This window comes from Ochotona curzoniae, unplaced genomic scaffold, assembly GCF_017591425.1.
Source record: "Ochotona curzoniae isolate NIBS_2020 unplaced genomic scaffold, NIBS_Ocur_1.0 scaffold_1852, whole genome shotgun sequence".
Lineage (NCBI taxonomy): Eukaryota > Metazoa > Chordata > Mammalia > Lagomorpha > Ochotonidae > Ochotona > Ochotona curzoniae.
In genome coordinates this window covers 27,752,827-27,780,313 of record NW_024467087.1, presented here as the reverse complement: position 1 = coordinate 27,780,313, position 27,487 = coordinate 27,752,827, and the positions used below count along the sequence as shown (strand labels likewise).

General features: G+C 41.3%; 1 protein-coding gene across 2 annotated transcripts in view; it reads right to left on the bottom strand.

The window, feature by feature from the left end:
• Positions 1-7,416: 7,416 nt before the first annotated feature.
• LHFPL1 (LHFPL tetraspan subfamily member 1) overlaps positions 7,417-27,487 on the bottom strand; it is a 49,159-nt gene continuing 29,088 nt past the window's right edge. For both annotated transcript variants that reach the window (XM_040999963.1, XM_040999962.1), the window contains one exon: positions 7,417-7,811. In XM_040999963.1, coding sequence (XP_040855897.1) covers positions 7,630-7,811 — 182 coding nt within the window. In that variant the 3' untranslated portion in view covers positions 7,417-7,629. The remainder of the gene's footprint in view (positions 7,812-27,487) is intronic.

Below are 27,487 nucleotides of genomic sequence, written 5' to 3'. Positions count from 1 at the left end.
CAAAACGTCTATTGCACTAATGTGATGCTTTTAGACCATAGTCCACACTGAATAACATGGGTATAGATAATATTCAAGGCATGAGATTAGGTGAACTCACTGAGAGAGTGGGAATACACAGAGAAAAGGTGCAAAGATAGCTATTGTTTTTCTCTGTCAATGGTTGAGAACTTTTTTTAATCATGCAGCAAGACCATTACTAAATTTAGTAAGGATTAAGACTCTGTTGGACACATAAGGGGCAGTTCAGTAAGATAGGAAAAATGGGGCCCAGCGTGATGGCGTAGTGGCTAAAGTCCTCGCCTTACACGCACCAGGATCCCATATGGGCACCGGTTCTAATCCCGGCAGCCCCGCTTCCCATCCAGCTCCCTGCTTGTGGCCTGGGAAAGCAGTCGTGAACGGCCCAAACCCTTGGGACCCTGTACTTGCATGGGAGACCCGGAAGAGCTCCTGGCTTCGGATTGGCTCAGCTCCAGCCGTTGCGCTCACTTGGGGAGTGAACCATCTGACAGAAGATTTTCCTCTCTGTCTCTCCTCCTCTCTGTATATCCACTTTTCCAATAAAAATAAATAAATCTTCTTAAAAAGATAGGAAAATGGAATATTTCTGCAAGGGGCAATTACATTGATAAGCTGTGAACTCTAGACTGGGTAGGTAGAAAGGAATCACAAAGATGATAAAGTGGGGTTATCAGAAAACATGAACTGAATGGGTAACATAACACATCTTATTTAAGCAATGAGAGACTTTAACTCCAGAATTTTAGTGATGGTGTTTATTGGTGATATCAAGAATGAGAGCAGCAGAACTTACATGGAAGCAAATTGTCATTGTCAAGACAGTTAAAACAAAACCAAAACGAAATAATAAAAAAAAGAACATAGGAGCCAAAAAATTGCAATAGTGGTTTATATACTGTTGAAGTTTGAAGGATGAAAGAAATCAGAATATGGAAGCATAAGAAGTTCAGCTGAAGTCTTCAATAAATGAGTGACATTTAGGAGATTAGCAGATGAGACCAACAATGAAGATAGGATTGGTATAGTCCAGTGGATGCCAGGGATGTCAACTCAGTTAAACTAGGATGGGACAAAGCATCGGTATTTAAAACAAACAAAAGAGTAGATTTTAAGGTGGCCTAGATCAAAAATCACTGTGTTAGAGTAAGTTTGGTAATCAAGCAAACTGAAATGAATGGTGCGATGGGATGACTAATTTATTCTATAGCTGTTGGGGGTTGTGGAGGCCAACAGTAAATGCTATCTTAGAAAGTTCATAAAGTCGGAGGAGTTAATTAGCTTGCCAGAGAACACACAACTGAGAACTGTTTGGCCTGGGATTCAATCTGGATCTGACTCCAAAGCCTGAAGTATCTTCACTTTGCACAGAAGATATTGATAGCTTGTAAAGAACATCAAAGTACATCCAGTGAGGTTTTTTCTGCTGCAGTGAGAGGAGTCACTATTTCTTTGCAGTGATTTTGATGTTTACCCTTTTCTCTGTTCCTTGAATTTTCTTCCACTTTTGTTTCCCATCTAGAATTGCTACTACCTCTTCAAGAGAGCAGAGGTACTACATGAAAGGGTGCTGCCCCTGGGGATGCTGGCTGGCCTCAGTGCCCCTCTCTCCCATGCAGTGTTTTTCTAGGGTCCTGCTGTCTTCACAGAGAGGAAGGAGCAAGATTCAGCACTGCAGTCAAAACCATGTCATCTCTCCCTACTTCTGACTCCTCACATATCAGCAGCTCAGTCTAATGAAACTCTAAATCATTTGTGTGCACACATTGCAACTGTTTATTTGCTATTAGCTTTGAGGACTCAGTGGGGGTTTGATGCATCTAGAGACAAGATCAGTCCTGGGAGAGCCTAATCTCATAAGTAAAAGAAAAAGAAAATTGAAGCTAAAAATATATACCTTCTCTGCATCTGAGGGATAGGCCAACGATAAATGTCCTTAAACTGCAGCCCCCCACCAGCTCTGAAAATGTTCTTAAACCAAGGACACGGAGCAGTAGCAATGACTCCTCAAAAGATGCCCTGCCTCCTGTCTATTGAGATTGATTGTGAGTTCTAGAAATAGCACACCTTGCCCCTCAAGCCACGAAGCAGAGTGCCTTCCATCTTTTATAAAATACCTTCACTATTAGTTTTTCTTGAAACCTTCATTTACACAATCACCAGGCTGCCTTGGGACCAAATGCAATCCTGAAACCTCTCATATTTGTATTTCTGCCGAGAGGGACTGGCAGACTGAAGAACGCATCCCCAATGTATCCTGCAGGGGCTGGCCCTTCCCTTTGCACAGCTTGTGTGATGGTTCATAAAGAGCCTACTGACAAGAAGCTTCCCTACCAGAGTGTGGCCTCATCCAGCCAATGCCTGAACTTTCCCCCTAACCCTGTAGAAGCCAGAACTCCCTTTCTGAGAGGCCAGAACCAAAGAGCACACTACCTGGGAATCACCAGCAGCTGTGAGTGGAGGCAGCTAGTCCACCAGAACAGGGATAACAAGGAGTGACGTTAGAAACAGACCCAAAGAACATAACGCTTGCCATTCCAAATGTACAAATTTTACTCTTCCAGACACAAAGACCTAACTGTTGGGAAGACACTGCCCATCTGACATTGCTTTCAGAAAGGAGTATCCTGCTAAACGGACTTCCAAGAAATAATTTACTCAGCTGTGGGCCCAGATAAATAGCTTACCCCCTCCTCAAGATCAGAGTGATTTCAGGGTCAGGCAGCACCCAAGGGTAGCCACTTGGTCTGCATGCACGGGTGCAGAGCATGCCCGGCTCCCAGGCCCACAACAGGACAAACTTCAGAGATTCTGATGTCCTCAGCCTAACTCATCAGGTCCCCCAGCTGACTGGGCTCTCTTTGCTTTCTGCACAACAACAGACAGGAGAGGTAGACTTCACTTCCAAAGTCTGCTGCAGACCACAAGGAAAAAACTAGGCTAGTCTGTTATCTATGCAAGCACAGGCTTGGCAGTTAAATAAATCAGACAGAGGCAGGTAGGAATTTAAATTCAAATTTAATTTGACTACAGGCCCCTGAAGGCCTGTCCCTCCAACCCCACAGAGGGAGAAAAAAAAAAGCACCTCTTAAATCTGGTCCTCCCTTCCTTTTTCCCTGCATTGGAGGAGGAAACATTATAACCCTTACCTACAACTAACTCCTAGAATCAGACAGCCATTTTAAATGGTTCTTTCAGATTAATCTCCTCCTCCACAATCGCCTTTGAAGGGTGCAACTACTTTATAGCATGCTTCCAGATATGGACTATGGAAAACAGCAAAGCAGTACTTCCTAGGAAACAGTGTAGAAGGTGATGGGAAACTCAGAAGCTAAGATCACTTGTGGAGCTGCTACTTTTGCCTTGCCCACCCAATCCCCAAGGCCCATTCTCTGCCTTGCTCTGCATGTTCTGTACCAATGGAGGGTGAGCTCAATGGGCTTTAGTGTCAGACTTCCTTGCCAGCTGGAGTCTGGCTGATTCTCACTCATGGTAGGCATTGCTAAGAAATCAGAGAACAGGAAGATTTCCCCCGTCTCCTCCTTACTGTGTGCTATTTGGGCAGAGTCTACATTGTGTTACCCATCACCAAGGCTAGTATCAAGCATCTCCCTATTTCCAAAGTGGTGGTTCTTGCTGGCTTCTAATAACACTTTTCCTTGCCTCTGTCCCTCTAGTATTGTGGGACATAATTGCCCCCCGTGGTTCATAGTCTTTCTCTGCGTTACCGTTGTTTATGTAGTTTGCCTTAATTCTTCAAACAACACCACCAAATCTTCCCTTCATTCTGCTCCTCTGCACTAAATTTAACTATATCATTTACCATGGTTTGGAGATGGTTTGAATGGGTCCCCTAAGAGTTCATGTTTTTGAAGCTTGATCCCCAGTGTGGTGAGATGCAAGGTAAAGAAACCCTGGAGTAGAGGCTATAATGGTTCAAGTATTTGATTCACTGCCACCCAAGTAAGGGACCCAGACTGAGTTCCAGGCTCTTCAGCTTGTTCCCACCCCAGTTATTATGAACATTCTCTGTCTCTCCTTTAAATTAAGTAAAAATGTACAAAAAAAGAAGATATGGAGCCTAATTAGAAGTTAGAAAACTGGCCCCTCTGATGCTCTGACTAATTGTGTGACCATATGGTCTCTCCTCTCACACCTGCCCACAGTGGTCCTTGCCAGAGCCAAGCTGATGCTAATGCCATGTTCTCAAACCTTCAAAATGGTGACCTAAGTAAACTGTTTTTGCTTATAAGTACCAGCCTCAGATATTTTGTTATATAATAGGACTTCAAAGAGTTCATGGAAGCTGATTGAAAAAAAAAATGCTTACTTTGGTATTAAAATTTTGAAATCCATACAGTTTTTCCATAACATGAACTTTGTGAAGACCCCTTACAATAACATAATGTAGACTGATTATCCATCTGTTTCCTGCCAAGACACTGACTTTACACTTCTGACTTCTACAAATTATATCCCATACAGTTCCAAAAGGTTTCAAAGTCTGAGAAGGAAGATAATCTAGCCAATTTCCTTCTCTGAAGACAGTAATCCGCCTTTCCCGAGATACTTGACTTGTTATCCATGCACTTGGCTCTCCTAAATTAAAGATACATCATTGTGTTTATGTAATACTACAAAAATGAAGTTTGAACTGCTTCCATCTTGTTTTAGCTGTTCCTAGTGAGCTTTTTTAGGAAAAAGCATTGCTGCAAACCCAAGTATAAAGCCTCCTTCCCATGATATGTATTCAATTTGCCCTAACTTCAAATGTTTTATCCAGTTCCACAAGTGAGCTGATACTTGGCATGATTCCAAGCACCAGTTTCCTGTTATCTGTTTTTTTTTAATATTTACTTTGCTTATGAAAGGCAAAGTTAGAAAGAAGTGGAAAAGGATCAGGAGAGGAAGAAAGGCAAAGAGAGACAGACAGACACAGAAAAAATAACTTTCATCTTTTGATTCACTACCCAAATACCCATAACAACCAATGCCAGGAGCTGGGAATTCTATCCTAGTCTCCCATTTGGGTAGCACGATCCCAAGTACTTGGGCCGCCTTCTACTGATTTCCCAGGTGCATTAGCAGGGAACTGAATCAGAGGTGGAACAACCAGGACTTGAACTGGCACTCATATAGGATGTCTCAGGTAGTGACTTAACCTATTGTGTCACAATGCTGGCTCACTCCAGTTTTTGTTCTGTATTCCAAATTTTGGTGATAGGAACCACTCATAGACCAGTATAATCATCCCGCAGTGTTGGTGTATACATGCCCATTAAACCTTCCTGTAGAATCCACTTCTAATACAAATCTCTCAAATTTGCCTGTGTCCTTCAGCCACAGTCACTACCTGACTTTAGGACTTGATCCTTTTCAACTCAATTATCAAAATGTCTGTAGTCTCTCCTTATTTGCTTTCATTTTTCTTATTTTATCAAAGTTGATTTTGAAAAAAAAAAAGTATTCCTGTAACTTCCCTGTCAGTCACCATCCCTTAAGGTAATATTCAAGTTCCTTATACAGGCATGGAAGGTCCTGCAAAATCTGGCTACTGCTTCCTATTTTCTACCTATTTTTTTTTCGTGGGATGACTGCATGCCTTTACTTGCACCCCTTCTCTGCTGCACTCCTTACCTTCCCTGACCTAACTCCCCTGGTAATCTCTCAGACCCATGTTAGATGTAATATTTCCTAGGAAGCTCTCCCATGAACCCTTTCACTCACAAGATGGTTTAGTGGCCTCTCTGTGATTCTTTGCCCCACCTCCTTCACTTTCCTAGCACTTAATATGCTGGCAACTGCTTATTGACTTATCGATGTATTGATGTATTAACAAATGCCTCAACATATCCCTATTCTCATCTTAAAGTGAGAAACTGCCTTCATCCTTTTATCCCCAGTTATTAGCACAGAACATGGCATATTGTTAGTTGCTCAGGAACTATCTCCAGGAAGCTGTAGTACACTTGATCCACTTTTGGTGCAGCTTCCTGCCAACGCACCTGGGAAAGCAACAGAAAATGGAGTAAATGCTTGATTTACTACCACTTTTATGGAAGATCTGGATCTCATATGGTCATTCCAACACCAGTTATTGTGGGCATTTGTTGAGTGAACCAGAAGATAGATGATTTCTCTCTACTCCCTTCACCCACCGTAACTTCCTTTCAAATAAGTAAATAATTTTTAACTAAAGTCATATTTCCAGCATGGTGTTACTAAATGACTGAATTAACTGTGAATGAATTGTGTGTTTGTATTTACTTCCCTGTGTAAGATCAATATAATAATCTGTCCCCTTTGAGCATGGCATATGATACTTGAAAGCTTTTCTTTCCAGTCCTTTCCCTCTAGGAAGGGCTGTACCAAAACTACACTGGCATAATTAAGAATAGAAACATATGAGCTGGCCTTATGGACCAATGTAACTGGCCTAAATTAAGTTAAGGAAGAGAGAAGACTAGTTCTGCCCTAGAAGACACCAATTTCTTATACACTATCCATCAGCTTTGAGCACTGACGGGATGGAGGCCAGCCCTAGAAATACATCAGCCTTAGGTGACATCAGGGCTGTGTTCTCTACTGTCTAACTCATCCCAGATGGAAGATGGAACATTTGATGAGTGATTTTGAAACAGAGGCACTTGTATCATGCTAGGAATGACTATGGGGACAAAAAGGTCACTGCAGATTTCCTACTTTACAAAATGAGCTATGATAGAACATCCAATAAGAATCTGGCAAAAAAATAGCCTTGTCATCAGCATTGTGAATTTATACTTACTGAGTTCCCACAAAATGTTAGTCTTCACATAACTCTCATTGAACATCTTTTTATATCTATAAGGGACTAGAGAATAATCACCATTACATTTTTATGTCATTTCTCCAAGCCAAAAATCACAAAGAGCTTCTATGGATATTGTAAAGCATGCTGAGGCAAAGACGTCATAGTGTATACAAGCATCCTTGACTAATGTTTTCCCCACTGGGAGTCAGCCTCCCAGCCAAACTTCTCCCCAAATGGGAAGGAAAAATAACAGGTGACAAAGAAAAGAGTCAAGATATAGACATAAGAAAGTTACAAACATTTGCACAGCAGAACTCCAGGAATCCCAGGAATCCCAGGAATATTTTGGCATGCCAACACACATCTACAAGAGGTTCAGGTGAATGGAGAGGTAGGAGCCAGGTCTTATCTGTCTCCTGCTCCCTCCATGCAGAACTACTCTAATCAAGACTTTAACCTTTGGCCTAAGTAATGGAGAAGAGCCATAGAACTCTATAAGGTACTTGCTTTTACAGTTACCTTCCAGGAAGAGGATCTTCTCCTCATATTTTATGGCAGATGGGTGGGGTGGGCTTTAGAACTATGGGTTTAGTGGATATTCACAAGTTGGGTAAACATTCAAGATTTCTATTGTTGTAGATGAGTTTTGTAAATGGTCCCACTTGCATAAAGGAAAGTGAAAATAAACAATAGATTAAAAAGAATGAAAACACTAAGCTACCCTATTGGCAGGTGGGTGACAACTGGCCTAAGTATCTCTTTTCAGGGCCTCCTTCCCTCCCCACTCCCTACCCTTTTCAATCTTCTTTCAAAGCTCAAGGTTTGAGGCAGTGGTCAAGCTCCAGGGCATAAGAATTGGTGTTCCGCATGATGCTTTCAACTAACACAACAGGCTTGGGGTTTCTTCCTGCAAAGCAGGACAGCCAGGTGCAGATTAACATGGCCGCAGCAGCTCCACCTCCAGCACAGTAATAGGCCCAGCCCAGCCGACAGGTACCTGTGTAAGCAGAGAAAGACATGAGCATTAGGTTGTCTTCTCATACCATCTCTTGGATGACTATGGAAATGATCCCTTAAAAGTTAGTTTTCATACATCCTCTTTGGGTAGTACGCTTAGAATGAGATTAAGAAAGAGTGAATGCTATTGGGCTTCTTGATTTCTTCCCTGACTGCTAAGCCTTGCTTTAGAAAAAAAAAAAAAAAAGCATTAGAGTTTATTTTTTCTGACAAAGGTGACAGCATGGCAATGCCAATGACAATGTGATAACAATTTGATCATGAGTCAAGCATTATGCTAAGCTCTTTACTTGTATAGTTCATTGATCATCACAGTAATTCTATGAAGGAAAGAGTATTAAACCTCTGTTTTACAAAGGCTGAGACAACAACAGCACGAGTTAATTATGAAAAATCGCGAAACTAGAAAGTGGTAGGATCATGTTATAAGGCTTAGCTCACAGTGACTCTACAGCTCCACAATTATAATGACACTAATAAGCTGGTATAAATGTACCTGATTTAAAGAACCATATTGTGCATCAACATTAGATTTGAATGTTAAAAATCAGCTCCTTTCTCCCTTCTTAATTTGTCTCCACCCTAACCTACCGTTTAATACCCATGAAGAAAAATACACACTGGAATCAAATCCAAAGCTTCTAAGTTTCACCGTGAAGGGTAATGGAAAGCTTCTACTAGAGTCCTGAATAGAATCTAACAGAAGCAGATTCCTTTGTTTGAAGGAAATGTGTTTTTTCAGCAATCCCTCAGAATATGCCAATTCCCAGAGAAAGAGGGGCTATTATTTTAGAAACTCTTAGAGTATCTAAGTGCTCAAATAACATGCTTACCACAAGTCTAGAAATTGTAGCAGATGTTCCAGTGCAGAGAATTTCAAAGATGTCCTGAGAAGAGAGGTAGGCAGCAATCTTCACCTACCTCTTGGTCCCGAAGAAGCTAGTCCTGGTTATAGTCAGGAAATTTGCTTTTTCTTAAGACTAGATCCAGCCAACTATTCAATTATTTCTGTTCACATTATGTCCAGTGAATCTTAATTTTTTTTCTCTTCCATCTTAGCAGCTGTCATGTCACAGAAAGAGTACACAATGATCCTAAGTGAGGTCACTTTGCTTTTTCATCCAGGCCAGTCTAATTGTTTTCCCTGTTTTCTGCCTCAGAAATTTTTATTCTGTAACCAAGTCTTCACTCATGCTGTCTGCCTTGCCAGAAACATCTTTTTGCTCTTATTCACTAATTCTTATCTTCTGAATATCAGTATTCAGAACTCGGCACTTGCCAGGAGCGTTCCTTGATGTACTCTAGTAGGCCAAAGACACCTCACCTAAGTAGCCCTTCAAGGATTCATCTGTGCACCCCATCCATAGCAGAATATATCTGACATAGCATTCCCAGGGAGGTATTCACTTTGCATTTGCTTTATCCATGCTTTCACTCTTTCAATATTGCTGGCTCAACAACACAGACATTTATTTCTTTGCTTGATAATCCCTTCACATTCTGTGTTCACAATAAATACAAGTTCAGAACTTGAAGGTGCAGACACTTTCATTTTCAACCTTCAATCCCCAAAACTATGGCTTAAATTTTGATTAGATCTGGAGTAGAGGTCAACTTTTTTCCATTTTTAAAGAAGATTTATTGAAAGTTAGAGAGAGAGGGAGAGGCAGAGAGAGAGGAAGAGAGAAAGAAAAACAGAAAGTGAGAGAGACTCTTCCTATTCATTGGGTCACTCCCTAGATAGCCTCAGAAACCAGGTCTGTGCCAGACTAAAGCCAAGAGAAAGGAGCTTTTTTCCAGTTCATCCACGTGGGTTGCAGGGTACCAAACACTTGGGATATATTCTGTTGCTTTTCCAAGACCATTACCATGGAGCTGAATTGGAAGGACATGGCCAGGCACCTATGTGGGACACTAGCATTGCAGGAGGTGGCTTTACCTGGGAATGCCATACACCAGCTCCCAGAACAATAGTTTATAACAATAATTATGACACTACGTTTGGTTTCCTCTGATGTTTTCTCAGGATTAGATGAAGGTTGTATTATGCATTCAAGTCAGAATTGTTGCATAAGTGAGGCTATGTCCTCACAGTACATCTCATTAGGAGGCACATGATATCTGTTTTTATTATAGGTGATGTTAATTTTGATCACTTAGTGCATGTATGCCTACTAGATTTTTTTACTGCCAAGTTATTATTGGCATAAAGTTAATAATTGCTCTCTGGAAAAAATACTTTAAGATTATATAAATATTCTAGTCCTCATTAATTTTAATACACTAAAAATGGAATTAAATTGCAAATCCAGCTAACATAATATTCAGTGTTTCTGAAATATGCCACCGTCCTTTCCACAATAAAGTCTATGACATGTTCTATTCCCCCCTGCCTAAATGCTTTATTTGACACATATATTGCCTACCATTCTCTTCAATTAGTTAATGTTCAGTTATTCTTCAGCACTCAGCTCAGTCATTAATTGCTCAGCTAAGTCTTCCCTTACCTCTTTAGAGCAAATTCCCTCCTCAGAGGCTTCCATGGTACCAATGTATGCTTCCTTTTCTATTTGAATGGATGGATGGATCTTAGTCCCTCCTCTGACAAGTGTTATTTGTTCAGTAACATTAATACTTTACTAACAGACCAAGGCAGTGATTTGGCTTCATGAAGCTCTGTGTCCCCATTCAAAAATTATAGCAGAAGCCAGGCTATAGCAGCTATAAAAACAAAACAAATGATAAAGAGGGAAGCAGGGAGGAAGGGAAGGAGAGAGAGATTGCTGTAAAGGGGAAGTTTCCTTACATGGCAATGATATAATCATCTCCAAAGTTATTTCAAAGCAAAATAATGGTGGACTTTTAGAAGAGTAAAGAAAGCCATAGAACTGCATAGATCTGTATCTTCTTGCTGCACCTCCTCCTAGACACACACATTCACACACACTCACTCAAAATGCATTTTTGTGAAAAGCTTTGGAATTCACAAAGTGAAAATTCTGCAGATGGGCAAATCTTCAATATCTGCCATTGTAGGAATGCTGCAGACTTTATTACACTCACTCTGCGGACTGGACTACATGGCTCAGCTAACAGCTCTAACAATTATCAGAAGCAAACAATCAGGAAAGGATCCAAGCTGAATCTTTTTGCTCCCAACCCAATATTCTGCCCTCTATTGTTTTTCTTCTCTTCTTCCTAAATTCCATTTTCCTGTTACAGAGTCCCTTGATCTGTTAGCCCTGAGAAGAGGTCTCTAGATCAATCTGGAATTGTCTCATCAGCACTTATCTTTCAATACCTCCAACCGAAATCCCTTGTACTCTGCTAAGTAGACAAGAGCCACTTCTGAAGTGGTCCACTGTGAAACAATTCCCTCCTCCCCAGCATACAGTCAACCTAGTGTAGACAAGGCACCAGGAGTCGCACTGTATTTCTTCAGTTGCCTCTCAGCCTAAACCCTCTTAGAAGGACCAGGATATTTCTATTAGATACATGCACACTAGGATTGGAGAAATTCTTGTCTATATAAATGAATGGAGCAAATGCATTGCATGCATTCCTCCAAAGCCTTAGGCAGCAAGAAAGTCAATAAAGTGGGCTTCTCTGGAGTAAAGTGTTGGCTACGAAGACTTAAATAAGCCTTACTGACGTCAGAACCAGGTACCCTGAGGCTGGCCAAGAACATACAGTGACATGCTCCTATCGCCATTCTATCAGTGCATTCTGAACTTCCTCGTACTCAGGCTCCTGTTAGGCTGCTGACAAGCATCTATGCCTTAGGCTTCTCTCTTGTAAGAAACTGAAGAGGAACAAGGAATTATATTTTCTGTAATCCCTTCCCTACAACTGCACCTGTTATTTGCTTCACAGAACACAAAGGTTATGTCAATGGCATTGAAATAAAGGTGAAAAAGAAGCAGACATTTAGGATTTGTCTCCACTTTGAGATCCACCATCAGTACTCAGCTATGTCACAGAAGGCTTGTATGACAGTCTGATGGCTAACAGAGGAACTGTCTATGAAAGGATGCAAAAAAATAAGGAGCAGTGGCAATGACCTCGCTCCTTTCCCGTTAATCACTGTTTAGTGAAGTCTCAAGGACCACCACCAGCCCCTAAATTGTTTTCTTCAACATAAGTTTGATCCTTATACTCATTTGGCAAATATTTACTGAGTACCTCCTATAGTCCAGGAATTTTAAATACACAATCTGATTATAAGAGCAGTCATTATTATTTCCATTTTCAGCTCAGGGAAGCCAGTTTCCAAATGGTAAATGTGTCCAAATGTGTCAGAGTAGTTTTGTATGCCAGCCTAACTCAAAGCTTATGGTCATCCGCTTCAATAATGCCAGGAAAATGAAACCAGTGATAAACATCATTATGGCCCAAGTTTGGTGGCAAAGTACTTTCATCAAATCATTTCACCTTTCTGGACCTCAATTTCCTTTTATTTAAGTGGAAACAATTTTATTGGCAAGACTTTAGAAGACCCCTTCCAATTAAAAATGTTCATCGTGAGAGCTATAAGTACTTCAAGAAACATAGAAATATGTTATAGGAACATCAAAACTGTTCACAGCTGAGAGAATTCAGACTCAAGTTGGGATGTATAGAGGGGATGCTCTTTCAACTTGGCTTCATCAGTAGAAAGCAGGCATTCTAGTCAGAGGAAGTTGGTGTAAGAAAAGTTGTGACAAGAATGAAAAAGTGCAGGATGTGTTTCAGAAACAATGTATCATACAAAATTGTTTCAATAAATGAGCTATAATTGGAAAAGACTAAGTTGAGTCTATTATCAGTAGGAGCCAAGCAATATTCTGTGCTTCTCACAATTAGTGAGGAGAAACGGGAAGTTTCTGACCAGATGATAATACAATAGAGCAAGATTCAACTTTGGTCCTATTGCTACTTCATGCTTAAAAAAAAAAAAAAAAGTCTTCATTTGTTTGTACGGGATCTGGGAGCACTGTCACATGTATTGTGACACTGTTGCTTGTTTGTACTCAGTGTCCACAGTAACTTATCCTGCCCATTCCCAAGTTTTGAAAGCAACAAATGTTGCTGGGGTGGGGGTAGTGGTGTTGCTTCCTGAGACTGAGAACCACTATGCTAGAGGAAGATTTGGGAAGATTAACCTATAAAAGAATGGAAGTAGATGGAAGCCAGTTAACTAAAGGTCACGGAGTGGCGATAGACCCCAGTGAGAAAGGATGATCTGGGTCAAAACATCCATATATTTGAGGTTAAGCAACCCTCACCTAAGCATCTAGGCATACAGCAGATTTTCACATTTCAGTCAAAGTGAATCTTAATGACTGAGCACAATGGTGCCTGAAGAATGGCCATGTATGATTCCTTTTCGACCTGCAAAGTGACTAGAATTGAAACATAATCAACCCGGAGCTTGCTGATATGTTAGCCCTGGTAAACTGGGGAAGATCAAGGATATCTCCCAAGGTATTAAGGAGAAATTGCTGAATTCTTGGGAGTCTTTGGATGACTCTTTTATTCCTACCAGCTCTCAACTGTCTCCATGTTAAAATGGAGGCCAACAACTAAATAGTTGTCTAAAGATGAGACACTAAGACCAAATGAGTGTTTTAAGTCTCTTGAAAAAGCAGCCAGGCTCATTGCAGCCTAGCATTCACACTGAATGTGCTGATTTTGAGCCTGCACACTTGGATTGTCTAGGGCCCTGTGCTCTCCAAACATACTGTAATGAATTACCTGAGCTCACACCTAGACGTTCTGCATATCCACACATGGGTGTCTGTGAAGAGATTTGGGTTGGCAGGGTAAAAAGGAGGGAAGACTGCAAATTTGTTGCATGCAAAGCTTCTGGATGAGCCTTAAGATAAGCCTCTTCCTTTTGGTGCTCTTCTGCTTTATTTCTAACACCCTATCTCTGAGTCACTCTATTCCAGTGTTGAATTTGCTGTGACAGGATCTCTCATAAAAGTTATTACATTATCACTCAGCAGTAGGCCTGACATTCAAATCAAGACACGTTGCTTTTATTCCAAGTTGCAAATCAAGTTGGTTTATAGTTTGACTCCTTTTCCTTTTACCCAGCTTTCAGTTATTATAGTTCTACTGTTTGGGGGAAAAAAAAGGTTGTTACTGGCTGCTGCTTAGACTGACTAGTCTTCCTTGATCTTTGGGCCCATACCCTTCAGGGTTGTAGTATCCATCAGGTGTGAGTCCTAATGAGGTACCGGGAAGAGGCAGCCCCAGAGCAGTACTTGTGGCGAGGCCCAACATTGATGTGGACATCAAAGTTAGGAGACAGAGTAGGACATATTCTGCAAGAGAGGTTCCTCCAAGGTATGCATTCATAATGCCGACTTGGAAGCCAGCAAGGCTGGCAAACTCACCCAAAGAAAGGAGTCCTTCTTGGAAAAAGACAGACACAGAGTTGAAGACAAAGTGTCCGTGAAAGATAGCATCTATCCTTTGAGTTTCTTGACTCATGTCTTTTAGACAATCATCTGATGGAATTCTAGGCCCCTGGATGCTTGAAGGAAAAGACAAGGAAGTATGGATATAGCCAAAACATAACAGTAACCAATACTTTCAAAATTAGTTAAGGCTAAGTAAAATGTGGTGGAACTGGCAAATGTATGAAGGTTTGATTTGATACAGGGGGGACAACACTTAAGACTTATCAGGTGCTACTCTGTGAAAAACAAAAATTAAACCTGTGACCTAGGGTCAGTGGAAAGAAGCCCTGAGTATTGGTGTGGCAAGGAACAGACTAAGGTGCAGGTAGAAATCATGAAATAGCTTAAGGCTTTGGGGTGAAGCAAGAAGGGATAAAGTTATTTGGGGGATGTGAATTGTCCAGAAATATAAAGAGAGCTGCATTTCTTTACAAAATGAGATGCAAATTTTTGAAAATCTTTGAATCTAATGATTGGGTAGTGCTTCATACATAGTTAAAAGAGAACAAACTTGATATCTGTGTATGTATTTATTTTTCATTTCATTATCCTTCAGTAACTAGGAAATTTGAAGGACACCATATTACTGTTTCTACTAGGTTTCATGTGCCAACACACATGAAAACATATTTTTTCTAAAGATTTATTTTATTTTTATTGGAAAGTCAGATATACATAGAGGAGGAGAGAGAGAGAAAGTGAAAACCAAGGCACTTTAGAGTCAGAAGGCACATGAGGAAAAGCAAAGTCCTCATTATGACAGCTGCCCTGACTTTTTCTCTCACATAACATTTCTGCCATACAAATTTAGTCCTTCTAATGAGATAGTCCCTGCCACTACTTGGCGTTTGCTTCTACCTTCTCCTCCTTTTATGCCACCCCATATCTCTTTTTTTTTTTTAGATTTATTTATTTTTATTAGAAAGTCAAATTTACGGAGACAAGGAGAGACAGAAAGATCTTCTGCCCGCTTATTCATTCCCCAAGTGATCACAACAGCCAGAGCTGAGCCAATCCGAAGCCAGGACCCAAGAGCTTCCTGTATGCAGGTGCAGGATCCCAAGGCTTGGGGCTTGGGGCCATCCTTTACTGCTTTCCCAGGCCACAGGTAGGGCGCTGGAAGGGAAGTGGAGCCCCTATGGGACTTGAACGGGTGCTCATATGGGATCCTGGTGCATACAAGGTGAGGATTTAGCCACTAGGTTATCACACCAGGCCCCTGCGTTTATTTCTTTAAAGTGTATTTATTTATTTATTTATTTAAAAGCAAAAGAGTGAGAATCTTTCAACTGCTAGTTCACTACCTAAATGTCCACAACAGCCAAAGCCAGGAACTGAGGACTCAATCGTGATCTGCCAGTTGGGTAGCAGGGACCCATGCACTTAAGCTGTCATTTCTTGCCACTCAGGCTATGCTCTAGCAGGAAATTGGATCAGAAGTAGAGGTGCCCTTGAATGTAGGCATTCCAATATGGGACATAGGCATCCAAAGAGGCAGCTTAACTTTTTGTGCTACAACACCGTCTCAACCTTTATTTCTTATTTATACCATTTCTCACATAGATATCCTGAGTTTTAGCTACTCTGTTCATCTTTTTCTTCAATGGGGGCTACGACACTTCAGGTCAATTTAAATTATGCTTTTGGGTATCTTTCCAGATTGTCTCCAACCTACCCTTGATGAAACTTCCATGCAAAAAAACAAAACAAAAAAACACAAATATCCTTAGAGCAACTTCTCAGAACAACTTTGCGTGTTCACCATAAAGAGAAAGGACATAAACCAACTAATGGACATTCAAATTCTTTCATTCAACGTAAGTTTTCTAGGACTCTGGGCCTTTAAGAACTTGGCCCCTTTCCTTTAACATCTGCTCAATAGCCCTCTGCTTGTATCCACTTGTGCTTTCTCAATTAATTGAAGTCAGTAACTGGAATAGTAATAGCTAATATTGGTCAAATGCTTCCATGTGCCTGGCTTGTAGTCAGCTCTTTAAGTATGCTGTCCTCATATAGGTAACATAACAAACCAGATGAGTGAAAATGAACCAGAAACAAAAGGACAAGCAGATGAGCTGTTACTGTGGCAAGAGCTACAAGGACACATACAGATTGAGGGGTATCAAGTTCAGGTTAAAGTAGGCAGGGAGTTTCCAAGGAATAAGAAATTATCCAGGTATGGAAAAGGAGAAATGCATTTGTAGCAGAAAGGAAAATATGCAAAATTTCAAAGGTGTGAAGGGACATGATATTTTCAGGTAGCTGAACAAAAGAAGCAGATAAAATGGTGATGAAAGTGATAGCCAAGGTCCCTGAAGGACTTGCTGGGGAGTCTATACTGAAGGCGAATGGGGAGCTACTGCTTAAAAAGGAGACTGACATCAGATTTGCATTTTAGAAATATCACTTTGACCACAGAATTGGAGAGAGACTGAGTGGGTAGTGTGTAGCATCTTTGAGAATACAGCAAGAGAAAAAGTTAAGAGAATTCTCAGTAACTCAGATGAGAATGAGTATTAATGGGAAGCAGATAGATTCTAGAGTTCTCATTGTGTGCCTTGGCATCACAAATCTTGGAATCAAATAGCGTTTATTCCTGACGATGACACGTATCTGGGATTGACATTATGATTGCGCCTATTTGTTATCACATCCCCACAAAATAAACTACAAGTTTCGTGAATACTATCTCCTTCAATTCATTCCATTATTACAGTACCTTATTTGTGAAGTTTTTTATAATGAATGTCCAGAAAATTCTTATTGAGTTACTATTATGCATATTTGACATAACATTTAAGAATGTTATGCCAGGACCAAGTTCTCTTTTCATCCATTGACTTAGCTCTGTAACAGCAATGCCATCACTAGTTATCTGTAACCATTTTTCATCAGAAAATGGATATACACTGGGTATATTTGGGTCCCTGAATAATAACAGATGCCGCAAATCATACCATCTGATACGGATATAGCACAAGGTACTTTTTTCATTCAATATCTCATTTAATCCTCTTTCATTTTGATTTATGCACTCATCACATGCCAGCCAGAGGCAGGAATATTGTATTGAGGAAAGAAGAGTGCAGCCAGGTGAAGTGTCTGCCTAGGCCCACATGACTTCAGTAAATCACTGAAGTATAATAAGAAAAAGAATCTGGAATGAGAATCAAACAGAAAACTGAACCATGAACTGTCACAAACTGAATGTCTGGAGCGATTCATTTACTTTGCTTTTATTTGAAAATCAAAGAGACAGAGAGATAGATGCAGGGATCTTTCATCCACCAGTTCACTTTTAAAATGTCCTCAACAGCAGGGGCTGGGGCAGGCTAGTCCAGAGCCAGAAACTGCATCCTGGTCCCTCACGTGGGTGGCAGGGACACAACAACTGGAGCCATTATCTGCTGCCTCCCAGGATGTGCATCAGCAGAAAGCTGGAATGAGGAGCTGAGTCAGGACTCAGGTCCAGGCATTCAGATATGAGATGTGGGCTTCCCAAATAACATCTTAATCACTGCGGCAAATGTTCACTCCCGGAGCAAGTCATTTATTTAAACTTTCTGAGTAACAGATTGTCTGTTAGTAAACAGACACGGCACTTCCAACTTCACAGAGCAGCTGTGAAGGTCCAATGAGAATATGCATATTTGTATAGAGCACTTAATATACAGCTTGGAATGATTAATGCTTCTCAGCTCGTGTTGGTTCAACTAAGCACTCTATCAACTGGTCCACTTGTGCTCAGACATGTTTGGGACAGCCTCTGAGGCCCTGCTCCAGATCTATGCAATTAATATCTCCAGGGAGGGGATATAATTACAGCCTACACTGTACTCGCAGTCCTCAGTCATTTTTACTTAACAGATACATCGATACCTTTTTCATGCTTTCTCATGATTTCCATGGACTTGTGTGGGGCTTGGTGACCATAGTTTTAAAAAGACACATGATGTGGTATTGGGACACGATAGTTAAACCACCACTTGTGATCCTCGATCCTCTATCAGTCATGACTCCTTCGGGTTCTAATCCAGCTCCCTGCTAATGTACCTGGGAAGCCAGAGAATGAGGTCCAAGGTACTTTAGGCCCCTGTCATTTGTACGGGAGATGAGAATGGAACTTATGGCTCCTAGAAGAGTGCTCCTAGAATCAAAGGAGTTGTCCTGGATTCTCCTGGTTGTTGCCTTTGGAATCTGTTTCATGTCACTGAAGAAGCTGGGATAAGTATAACCCATACTAATAACAATAATAAAAATAACAGGTATTATCGAGTGTAGGCCCTCTCATAAAGCTGCTAGGTCCAACATCTCATTTCATCCCCCAAGAGACATATGAGATGCCTACTGCATTATTAGCATCCCCAATCTAAAATGGGTTCATTTTAAACAAAGGCTTAGGATATAGTGACATTTTACGATAGACAAGAAAAACAAATAATAAAGGTTTAGGTGGAGAGGAAGCCAGTTCTGAGGTTTAAGAAAGGAATTTCAGTGGAAGAAATGGAAGTGAGAACATTAAATGTGATTCATGTTCTTCCTGAGAACCAGAAGCTGGACTAAGAAACAGGGAGTGAATTTGCCAGGCTTTACTGCCATCATGTGGTAAACTCATGTAGTGACAACTGATTCAAAACTGCTTTGGTTATTTCAATCATTCAGGGCCCTTTACGAGACAATGGTGAAATAAGGCCAGTAGAAAGTGAGAGGTCTATCCTTTAGGCCACTGGAAGAGCTTTGTCTCTTCTAGAGTTTCCAAACTGAGGCCAGCTTAACAGCTCCAAGCTCATCATCCTTTTCTCATGCTCTTTCAGGAAAGGTAGACATGTTTCTAAGCACCATAATTATTTTTTTTTCATAATTATTTTTTTAAAACTGAAAATGTAAGGTCCTGGCACAATGGCTCAGCGCCTTGCATATGCCAGGATCCCATGTAAGCACTTGTTCATGTCCCGGCTGCTCCACACCCATCCAGCTCCCTGCTGGTGGCCTGGGAAAGCAGTAGAGGATGACCCAAAGCTTTGGGACCCTGCACCTACATGGAAGACCCAGAAGAGGCTCCTGAGTTCAGATCGGCTCAGCTTCAGCCATTGAAACCACTTGGGAAGTGAACCAGAAGATGGAAGGTCTTTCTCTCACCCCTCCTTGTCTCTGTAAATTTGACTTTCCAATAAAAATAAATAAATCTTTCAAAAAGATGAAAATAGCATAGCATCCCATCAGAAGTATAAAGGCTCATTAATTTCAACACTGAGCTATTTTGAATAGAAGATGGTCAATGACTAGCTTTCTATGCTTTTTATTCTTATTCCAACAGGACATTGTTCACAAAGCCCAGTCACATGTGCTTTTTCATTTCATGGCCAAAACAATTCCTGTGGATAATTTCATCTTCACTTAAGTCATAAGGAAGTAAGTTTAAAAAATGAAATGACTTTTCTTTGTGCACAAAATAAGACAGCAACAGAGCTGACCTACATCTATTCTTTCCTTTCAATATATCATTTTGAAAGTGCCAAAGGTATGGCAAGCACTGGAGATACCCAGCTCAATTAAGTTGCTACCTGACTCATTCATGTCCTTTTTCCTCCAGGTCATCCCACATTTAACGGGATGAAGATTCTTTTCTCCTGGAGCAATACCTGAGCCATGAATTTTCCAACACTGGTTGCAGCTAATACTGCCTCAAGGCATAAATTGCTTTAGTTAGTCTGCAACTCCTTTTCACCATGGATGAGTGATTCTAAAAAGGCTCTGCCGTGGGCCTGGCCAGGTAGCCTAGTGCCTAAAGTCCTTACCACGTACATGCCAAGATCCCATATGGGTACCGGTTCTAATCCCGGCGGCCCCGCTTCCCTGGGAAAGCAGCTGAGGATGGCCTAGGGCTTTGGGACCCTGCACCCACATGGGAAACCCATAAGAGGCTCCTGGCTTTCGATCAGCACAGCATCGGCTGTTGTGCCCACTTGGGGAGTGAATTGGCAAACCGAAGATCTTCTCTGTCTCTCTTCCTCTCTGCATATCTGACTTTCCAATAAAAATCTTTTTTTAAAAAGGCTCTGCTATGCTTTTTAGGTCTCAATTAAAAATGAGACATTCCTGAGCTTTAGGAGCCATGCCTGAAGTAAATTGGTTTATTCTTTTGTTGTGTATACGTGATATGTACAACATACTGTTTCAATACCTATATAGTGAAATTATACTTCAGTAAATTGACATATCCCTCTCCCAACATTGTATGTGCTTGTCTGAGTTAAGAGCACCTGAAATCTACTGTTTTATGTTTTGAGAATGAAATAGGCAAATAGGAAATTAGATCAAAGACCTCACCATAAAGCTGTGTTGAGTCGCCACAGGGTTCCAGGTCCATTTCTGGAGTTTCCAATTACTCATCCAGTCCAATACTCTCTAAGTAAAAACATGGAAGTCAAGGCTCATGGAGGGAAAGGCATGTGTCCCAAAATGCTCGAGGCAATTCAAATTCAGGTGTCCTGATCCCAGATCCAAGGCTGTGAATGACCACACTCGGCTGTCCCTCCATATTTATGAGGATGTGTTAAGCTGCCTTATGCTTTGGTGAGCACAAGTAAACAGATTTTCTGCAAAGAAGAAAACTGACAGAAAGGAAAGGTGGCAGGAAATGCCTAGAAACTGAAGCTGTGAAGGTCGAAGTCCAGGTCACTATAAAAGGCTTTAAACTGACAAGAGTAAGAGGAAATGATGGGAAAGCAAAGGAAATGAGCCTGAGGAAGAGCAAACGCTGGGAGCACTCACAGGGCTTTGGGGAACCTTTTTTTAAAAATAAAGATTTGTTTATTTTTATTGGAAAGTCAAATATACAGAGAGGGAGGAGAGATAGAGAGGAAGGTCTTCTGTCCGCTCATTCAGTCCCCAAGTGGCCACAACGTTGATCCAAAGCCAGGAGCCCAGAGCCCCTACCAGGTCTCCTATGGAGGTGCAGGGTCCCAAAGCTTTGGGCTGTCCTCGATTGCTTCCCCAGACCACAAGCAGGGTAGTGGATGGGAATTGGAACTGCTGGGACACAAATCGGCACCCATATGAATCCTGGAGCATGCAAGATAAGAACTTTATCCACTAAGCTACTACGCAGGACCCTCAGGGAACCTCCTATTACATGCCTTGGCCAAGTTGAACAGGTTGCTCACCCCCTCCCACAAGCTAGGCCATGCTCTCCCAAGAGGCTATTACACAAGTTCATAATATGCTATGCGATGTTTTCATACACATAAACTCCCACATCATGTAACGTTTGGGCACGAATGTATCTACTCAAACAATTATCCTTCTGTGAAAACATTCAAAAATCTCCTCCAGCTTTCTGAAAATAAACACACAGTACAGCCGTTGGCTATAGTCACTCTGCCATTCAAATAATGCCCCAAAACTTCATTGCTCTATGCACCTGTTACTCAGCTGATAGTAATCAAGCTTTCTCTATCCATGTCTCCTCTCTACTCTCCCCTGCCTTTGCTACTTTCCATTCAACTCTCAACTACGATGAAGTCACTTTTCTTTAGATTCCACGTGTCAGTCAGTCTGGCATTCTGTATATGTCCACAGCTTCATTTAATCATCTCTATAACCATATGGAGAGAAATAATACTATCAACATCCATCAAGGGATCTACACAGAAGTCAAGTTCCACGTCTATGTTTGCATAACTAGTAGGACATTGGGCTCAAATCAGAATGCAGGCTATCCTCCCCATTATCCTCTGCTCTTATCCTTCAAGATGTGTGTGTGTGTGTGTGTGTGTGTGTGTGTAATTGCTTTCTGCTGAAGTAGGTCCCTGGGAACACTTTCATTTTGCAGCTGATATCATCACAGTGATCATGATCTCAGGAAGCAACTATTATTGACACAAAACACTGAACTAAGTAAATCTATGGCATGCATGACCACATCGAATCTTCACAATAACCCCATGAAGTGGCAACGGGCTCACAAAGTGCCGACTAATTTGTCCAATGTAGCAGAACTTGTAGACATAGTTACGCAAAGACCCATCCGTACCACTAGGTAATCTGTATCCGGCCCTCTTCCCATGGGTTCTGCTCTTTCGCTGACTCCCGCTGCTTTTGATGCCAATTGGAACCCTTGTGAAGGATAGCTGGGAAGTAGAGTTAAATGCATCAATTTAGCTTCGGCCTTTGCATGGATTCATTTGTGTGGGATCAAGCCCATGGAATCTTCATTCAGCGCCTAGAGTCCAATTAACAATCAACAAAGCACCTTTCTTAGCTTAACTCTTTCATTTACTTAATAAAATTAAGGTGTGGGAAAGGCAATACACTTGGCACCACTGTTGCTGGGAGACTTTGCCTGAATTTCCCTTTCTTACTTGAATGGATAATATATTCAACAGACAGATACTGGATTGCCATGGAGCAGCATATACAGGGTAAATAGGAATCAGAAAGCTGATCCCAGGACAGTGGTTGTGTGGCCTTGAGGTCTCAGTAGTTGTAAAGAAGCTGTTGGTGGATCTGTCAGGTACCTCCCATCAAAGGTTTCAACCCAAGCTAGCCTAGTGTGGGTTTTTGATAGTTTTCTGCTTCAAGTATTTGATTCTTAGTATGTTTAAATCTAAAAAAAAAAAAAAAAAAAAAAAAAAAAAAAAAAAAAAAACGATGAAAAAGGTCAATTTCCTTAACTGTTCAACTGAAGACTTGGGGAGGGGGAGCAGAATGTATAGATACTCAAGGCGAGAGACATCACAGGCAGCCTGCATACGATGTTAGAACATGTAAAACACTAAAACCCTGTGTTGACCTTTCTTTGGTTGCTTTTAACAGAACAATTTTGGAAGCTTTGTGAAAGCCAGAGTCATTTTTCAATGCTCTTGATGTATCCATTCTACTGAAGACCTTTTCTAGAATCTTATTAGATCCAGATATTGTTTGATGGTTTTTTATACTTATTTTGTTTAAAGATTGGAGCTGAGAGTGCAGCTGGGGAGAAAGGATAGAGTACTGGGTATTTCATAAAATTTCAGACTTTTGTTTCTAAACACAATAGAACTCAAATGTATCTTAAAGTTCAAATGCTCAAGTGACTTGAGATGTACCCTCCCGGGTGCTGAGTGTTGAGGTGGGCAGGTCATTATGGTGGGTGCAGGATAGTGAAGTCACAGTGAGTTTAGGTGTCCTTCACTGTTCTGTCTTTAATTAGCTCTGTGAGATTACACAAATCTCTTTTACTATATATCAAACATTCCTCATTATAAAAACTAGCATTTCACTCTCAGCTGCACGTAAGTTTTTGAAGATCAGATTAAATTATAGTCTTGAGAACATGTTGCGAATGTGATTCACTTATAGATAATACAGAACTTCCTTTATGATGAAATCCTATTCATAACACAAGAGGTTATCAAACTTGAAAATGGCTAGGTCACCCTAGAACAAGCTTTCAGTGTGGCCCATTTGTCTGTTGTCTTTCTAGAGGCCATTGGATATGGAGGAGTTCCTTAATAGTTTGTGAATTGAAGAAGGTTTTGAAACTCTTGGCAAAGCTCAAACATGTCTATTTGAAAATCACTTGAGGTCTTTGTTCCAGGTTCTTTATAACAGAAGAAAGATGACTCCTCAGTGTACTTTCAACATCTTAAGGACCTTGCTTTTCTGTATCAGTCGCTCTTTGCCACATCATTTCCAACAGCATTCAAGCACAGAGTAAAAAAATAAATAACCTTTCTTCATCTCACATTCCCCTCCAACTATTCTTCTTCTTCACAGCAAAATTCTGTGAATGAATGGCCTGTGCACTGCCTTCGTTTTCCTCATTTTGCAGCATCTTTAGCATATATACACTCAAAACTACTCTTCTAGGTCACCCTGAGCCACCCCAGTGCTCACTTCTCTGGCTTTCATCTAGCAGACTGTAACTGCATGAAACTCAGTAGACTACACAACGCATTCTGACATAATCCTTCTGGCTTTGTGTGACCTCACCTTCTTGAATTTTTTTTAGGCCCATCTGGCTACTCCTTCTGAGTCTCTATTGTTTAACAGCATAGCAGCTAAGAGTCAGGTGTCTCAAATTGTGTTATCCAATATGGTAGCCACTAGTCACATAGTATTACACTTATATTAAGTCATATGAATGAAATCAGATATTTACTTTTAATAAAATCAAAATGAGTAAGTTAGTCTCTCATTTCTGCTAACCATGTCTCAATTACCCAGCTGCCTCCCATGGTATGCATTAGAAGGAAGCTGGAATTGGAAGCCAAAGCCTGGACTTGAACCCATGGACTTCAATAAGGGATGAGGGCCTCCCAAGTGTCTTAACCACTGTGCCAAACACCTGGCCCAGGGCAATGGATTTCATCCTGCTCACGGTGGGAAGTCATTACAGGGTTATCATTAGAGAGCTAGGAATATGATTCATAACCAAGGAATATTTTTGGCAGTGTTGTGGAAAATAGTTATGGGGTGACTGTGAGAGTGGAAGATGGTCAGATGGGAGGCTAGAGCCCTAGTCAGGGAACAGAAGTGATAGGAGGCAGAGGAGCAATGGATCTTGGGAGACTGATTCCAAATATATTTTAATGGAAGAATCTACTTTCCAAAGTGTGAGTAAAGAAAGTGATGCCAGGAAAGACTAGAGGAGAAGCACTCTCACTGGGATTGGGGAGAGAGGGAAAGAAACTCACTTTACATGTATTTGTAGAGCATCTGTGTGAGAAATACAAGTAGGGGTGTCAAGCAAGCAGCCTGGAACCCAGTGAGCTGGCTGGCCTCAAGTTTACAGTGGGAGTTCTCAGTGCATATATGATCCTTAACATCATGGGAAGATATGATTCTGAAAATAAGAAAGGCAATCACAAAGCACTTGGGGAGTGAACCAGCAGATGGAAGATCTTTCTCTCTGTCTCTCCTTCTCTGTGTAAATCTGCCTTTCCAATAAGTATAAATTAAAGTTTTTTTAAAGGCAGTTAAGAGATAAGGCTAAGGGTAGATTTCCAGTTTTGGGCTTTAATCTGGGTTCTACAAACTACAAGCCCCAGGCTTCTGGACAACTTAGTAACAACCTTGTCAAGAACTTTGCTCCTCCAGTTATTCCCTGTCCATCTCAAATGATGCACAGCAAGAGGAAAAATAAAGATTAACTGCAAGTGAATGGAGAGGATAAAGTAGGCTTCTCACTGCCTGCCACACCCTTTCTGTTTTTCCTCAGGGCGATGAATGGAGAAGGCATAAAGCAAACCCTGAGAGAGAAGCAGCCTGAACTACTTCGATGGCATAGCTGGCTGGGAGTTGGGGATGAGCTGCTGGGAAGGACTCTGACTCCATGCTAAGCCATGCCAAGGCAAACATCAGAATTCTAATCAGGGTCCTCAGGATCCAAAATTAGACTTAGAAAAAAGTTAAGGAACTTTTCAGAAGTAACATTGTAAATTAAACACCTTTAACTTTTAAAATTGTGTTAATTGAATATATTGTTCTGACAAATAAAAATCAACTGATGTTTATTCTTCTTCATAATCTTTTTCATGTTTAATACAGATTAACACAAGATTATAGAGTGGGAGAAACTTAAATACTGACAATCTTCCTATACTGAGGACACTATGGAACATCAGGGGAGAGGCTATTAGTTGCAGAATAAGTTGGTACATTGGAGGACAACTTTTGAAAATTTAAAATACACGTGTAGTGGATTTATAGACTAGTGGTTGAATTATCCATACCCTACATCTGAGTGCCTGAATTTAGTTCTCAGCACCTTCCCCTGACTCCAGCTTCCTGCTGATACAGAACCTGGGAGGCAGCGGTGATGTGTGGAGTGAGCGGGTTCCTGCTACCCATGTGGGACACCTGGACTTCATCCGTGGCTACTGAATCTAGCCCAGGTCCAGCCTTTGCCAGTGTGACATTGTGGGCACTTAGGAAATAAACAAGCAAATGAGAAATAACCTTAAAACTTTTGAGAAAGACAGGGGAAAGGGTTCTTACTGCAGAAGGTGGAGAGGGACAAGGAGCCTTGGGGAAGAATAACACAATCACCCAAATCACCCAGATGAGGTCACACCAATCAAAGGCCCTGATCACAATGCATCTGTTTGAACATTCTATTAACTTCCCTATACAAAATGGCTTACTCAGGCTCTGACCTCTGTATGGCTATTGAGGAGTCCCTCCGTTTTGCCTCCTTAGCATATTTATGCAAAGATAAATAAATAAAAAGGTGATTTTGCAGCTGCTCCCTGAGTGGCTTTCATCAAGTCTTAGAGGTGTTTAACCTTACGAGCATATAAAGTGAGCACTCATGGAAAGCTCCGTATTTAGAAACATAAAAACTCTTAGGCATGGCTTGCTCATGGGCAACTCCTGGAAACAACCCACTCCCCCAACGCTGCAGAGCACTTTCACTTTTGTTTTCGATTCTTCATTCACTGTTAAGTGTTTGTGCTTGCCCATCTGCCATAAATGTTCATAGTCACAAAACAAAGAACTCAGCCTAAAGAGCTGTTGACATAAAAGGGGGGGGGGGGGAGCTTCAGTGGAAAGAAAAATCTCCCTTGCATGGACGCTTGTCTGAGATCATTAGAAGCACGAGAGAAGTGGACCATTCTGTTTGTCTTGAGATTCTGAGTCCACTATGGCCCTTGACCAGTGAAAACACCAGCATGCCAACAGATGTTAAAAGGGGCTGCCAGTCTTAAGACACAGAGGATAGGCACAGCCAATCCCCCTTTATCTTTCAGGCATGAGATGCTGGTGTTGTTTTGTCCCAGTTTGTTTCTTGCAGAGATCTCTTTGTATGAGACTGGGAGAAGGTTTCAAAGCAGCAAAGGATTTCTGGCCCTGGAATCACCTGAAGGTTCTTTTTTTTTTTTTTTAAAGATTTATTTTTATTATTTTTATTTATTGGAAAGGCGGATATACAGAGAGGAGAGACAGAGAGGAAGATCTTCCGTCCGATGATTCACTCCCCAAGTGAGCGCAACGGGCCGATACTATGCCGATCCGAAGCCAGGAGCCTCTTCCGGGTCTCCCACGTGGGTGCAGGTTCCCAAAGCTTTGGGCTGTCCTCGACTGCTTTCCCAGGCCACAGGCAGGGAGCTGGAAGGGAAGCGGGGCTGCCGGGATTAGAACCGGCGCCCATATGGGATCCCGGGCGTGCTAGGCGAGGACCTTTAACCACTTGCGCCACCGCGCCGGGCCCACCTGAAGGTTCTTT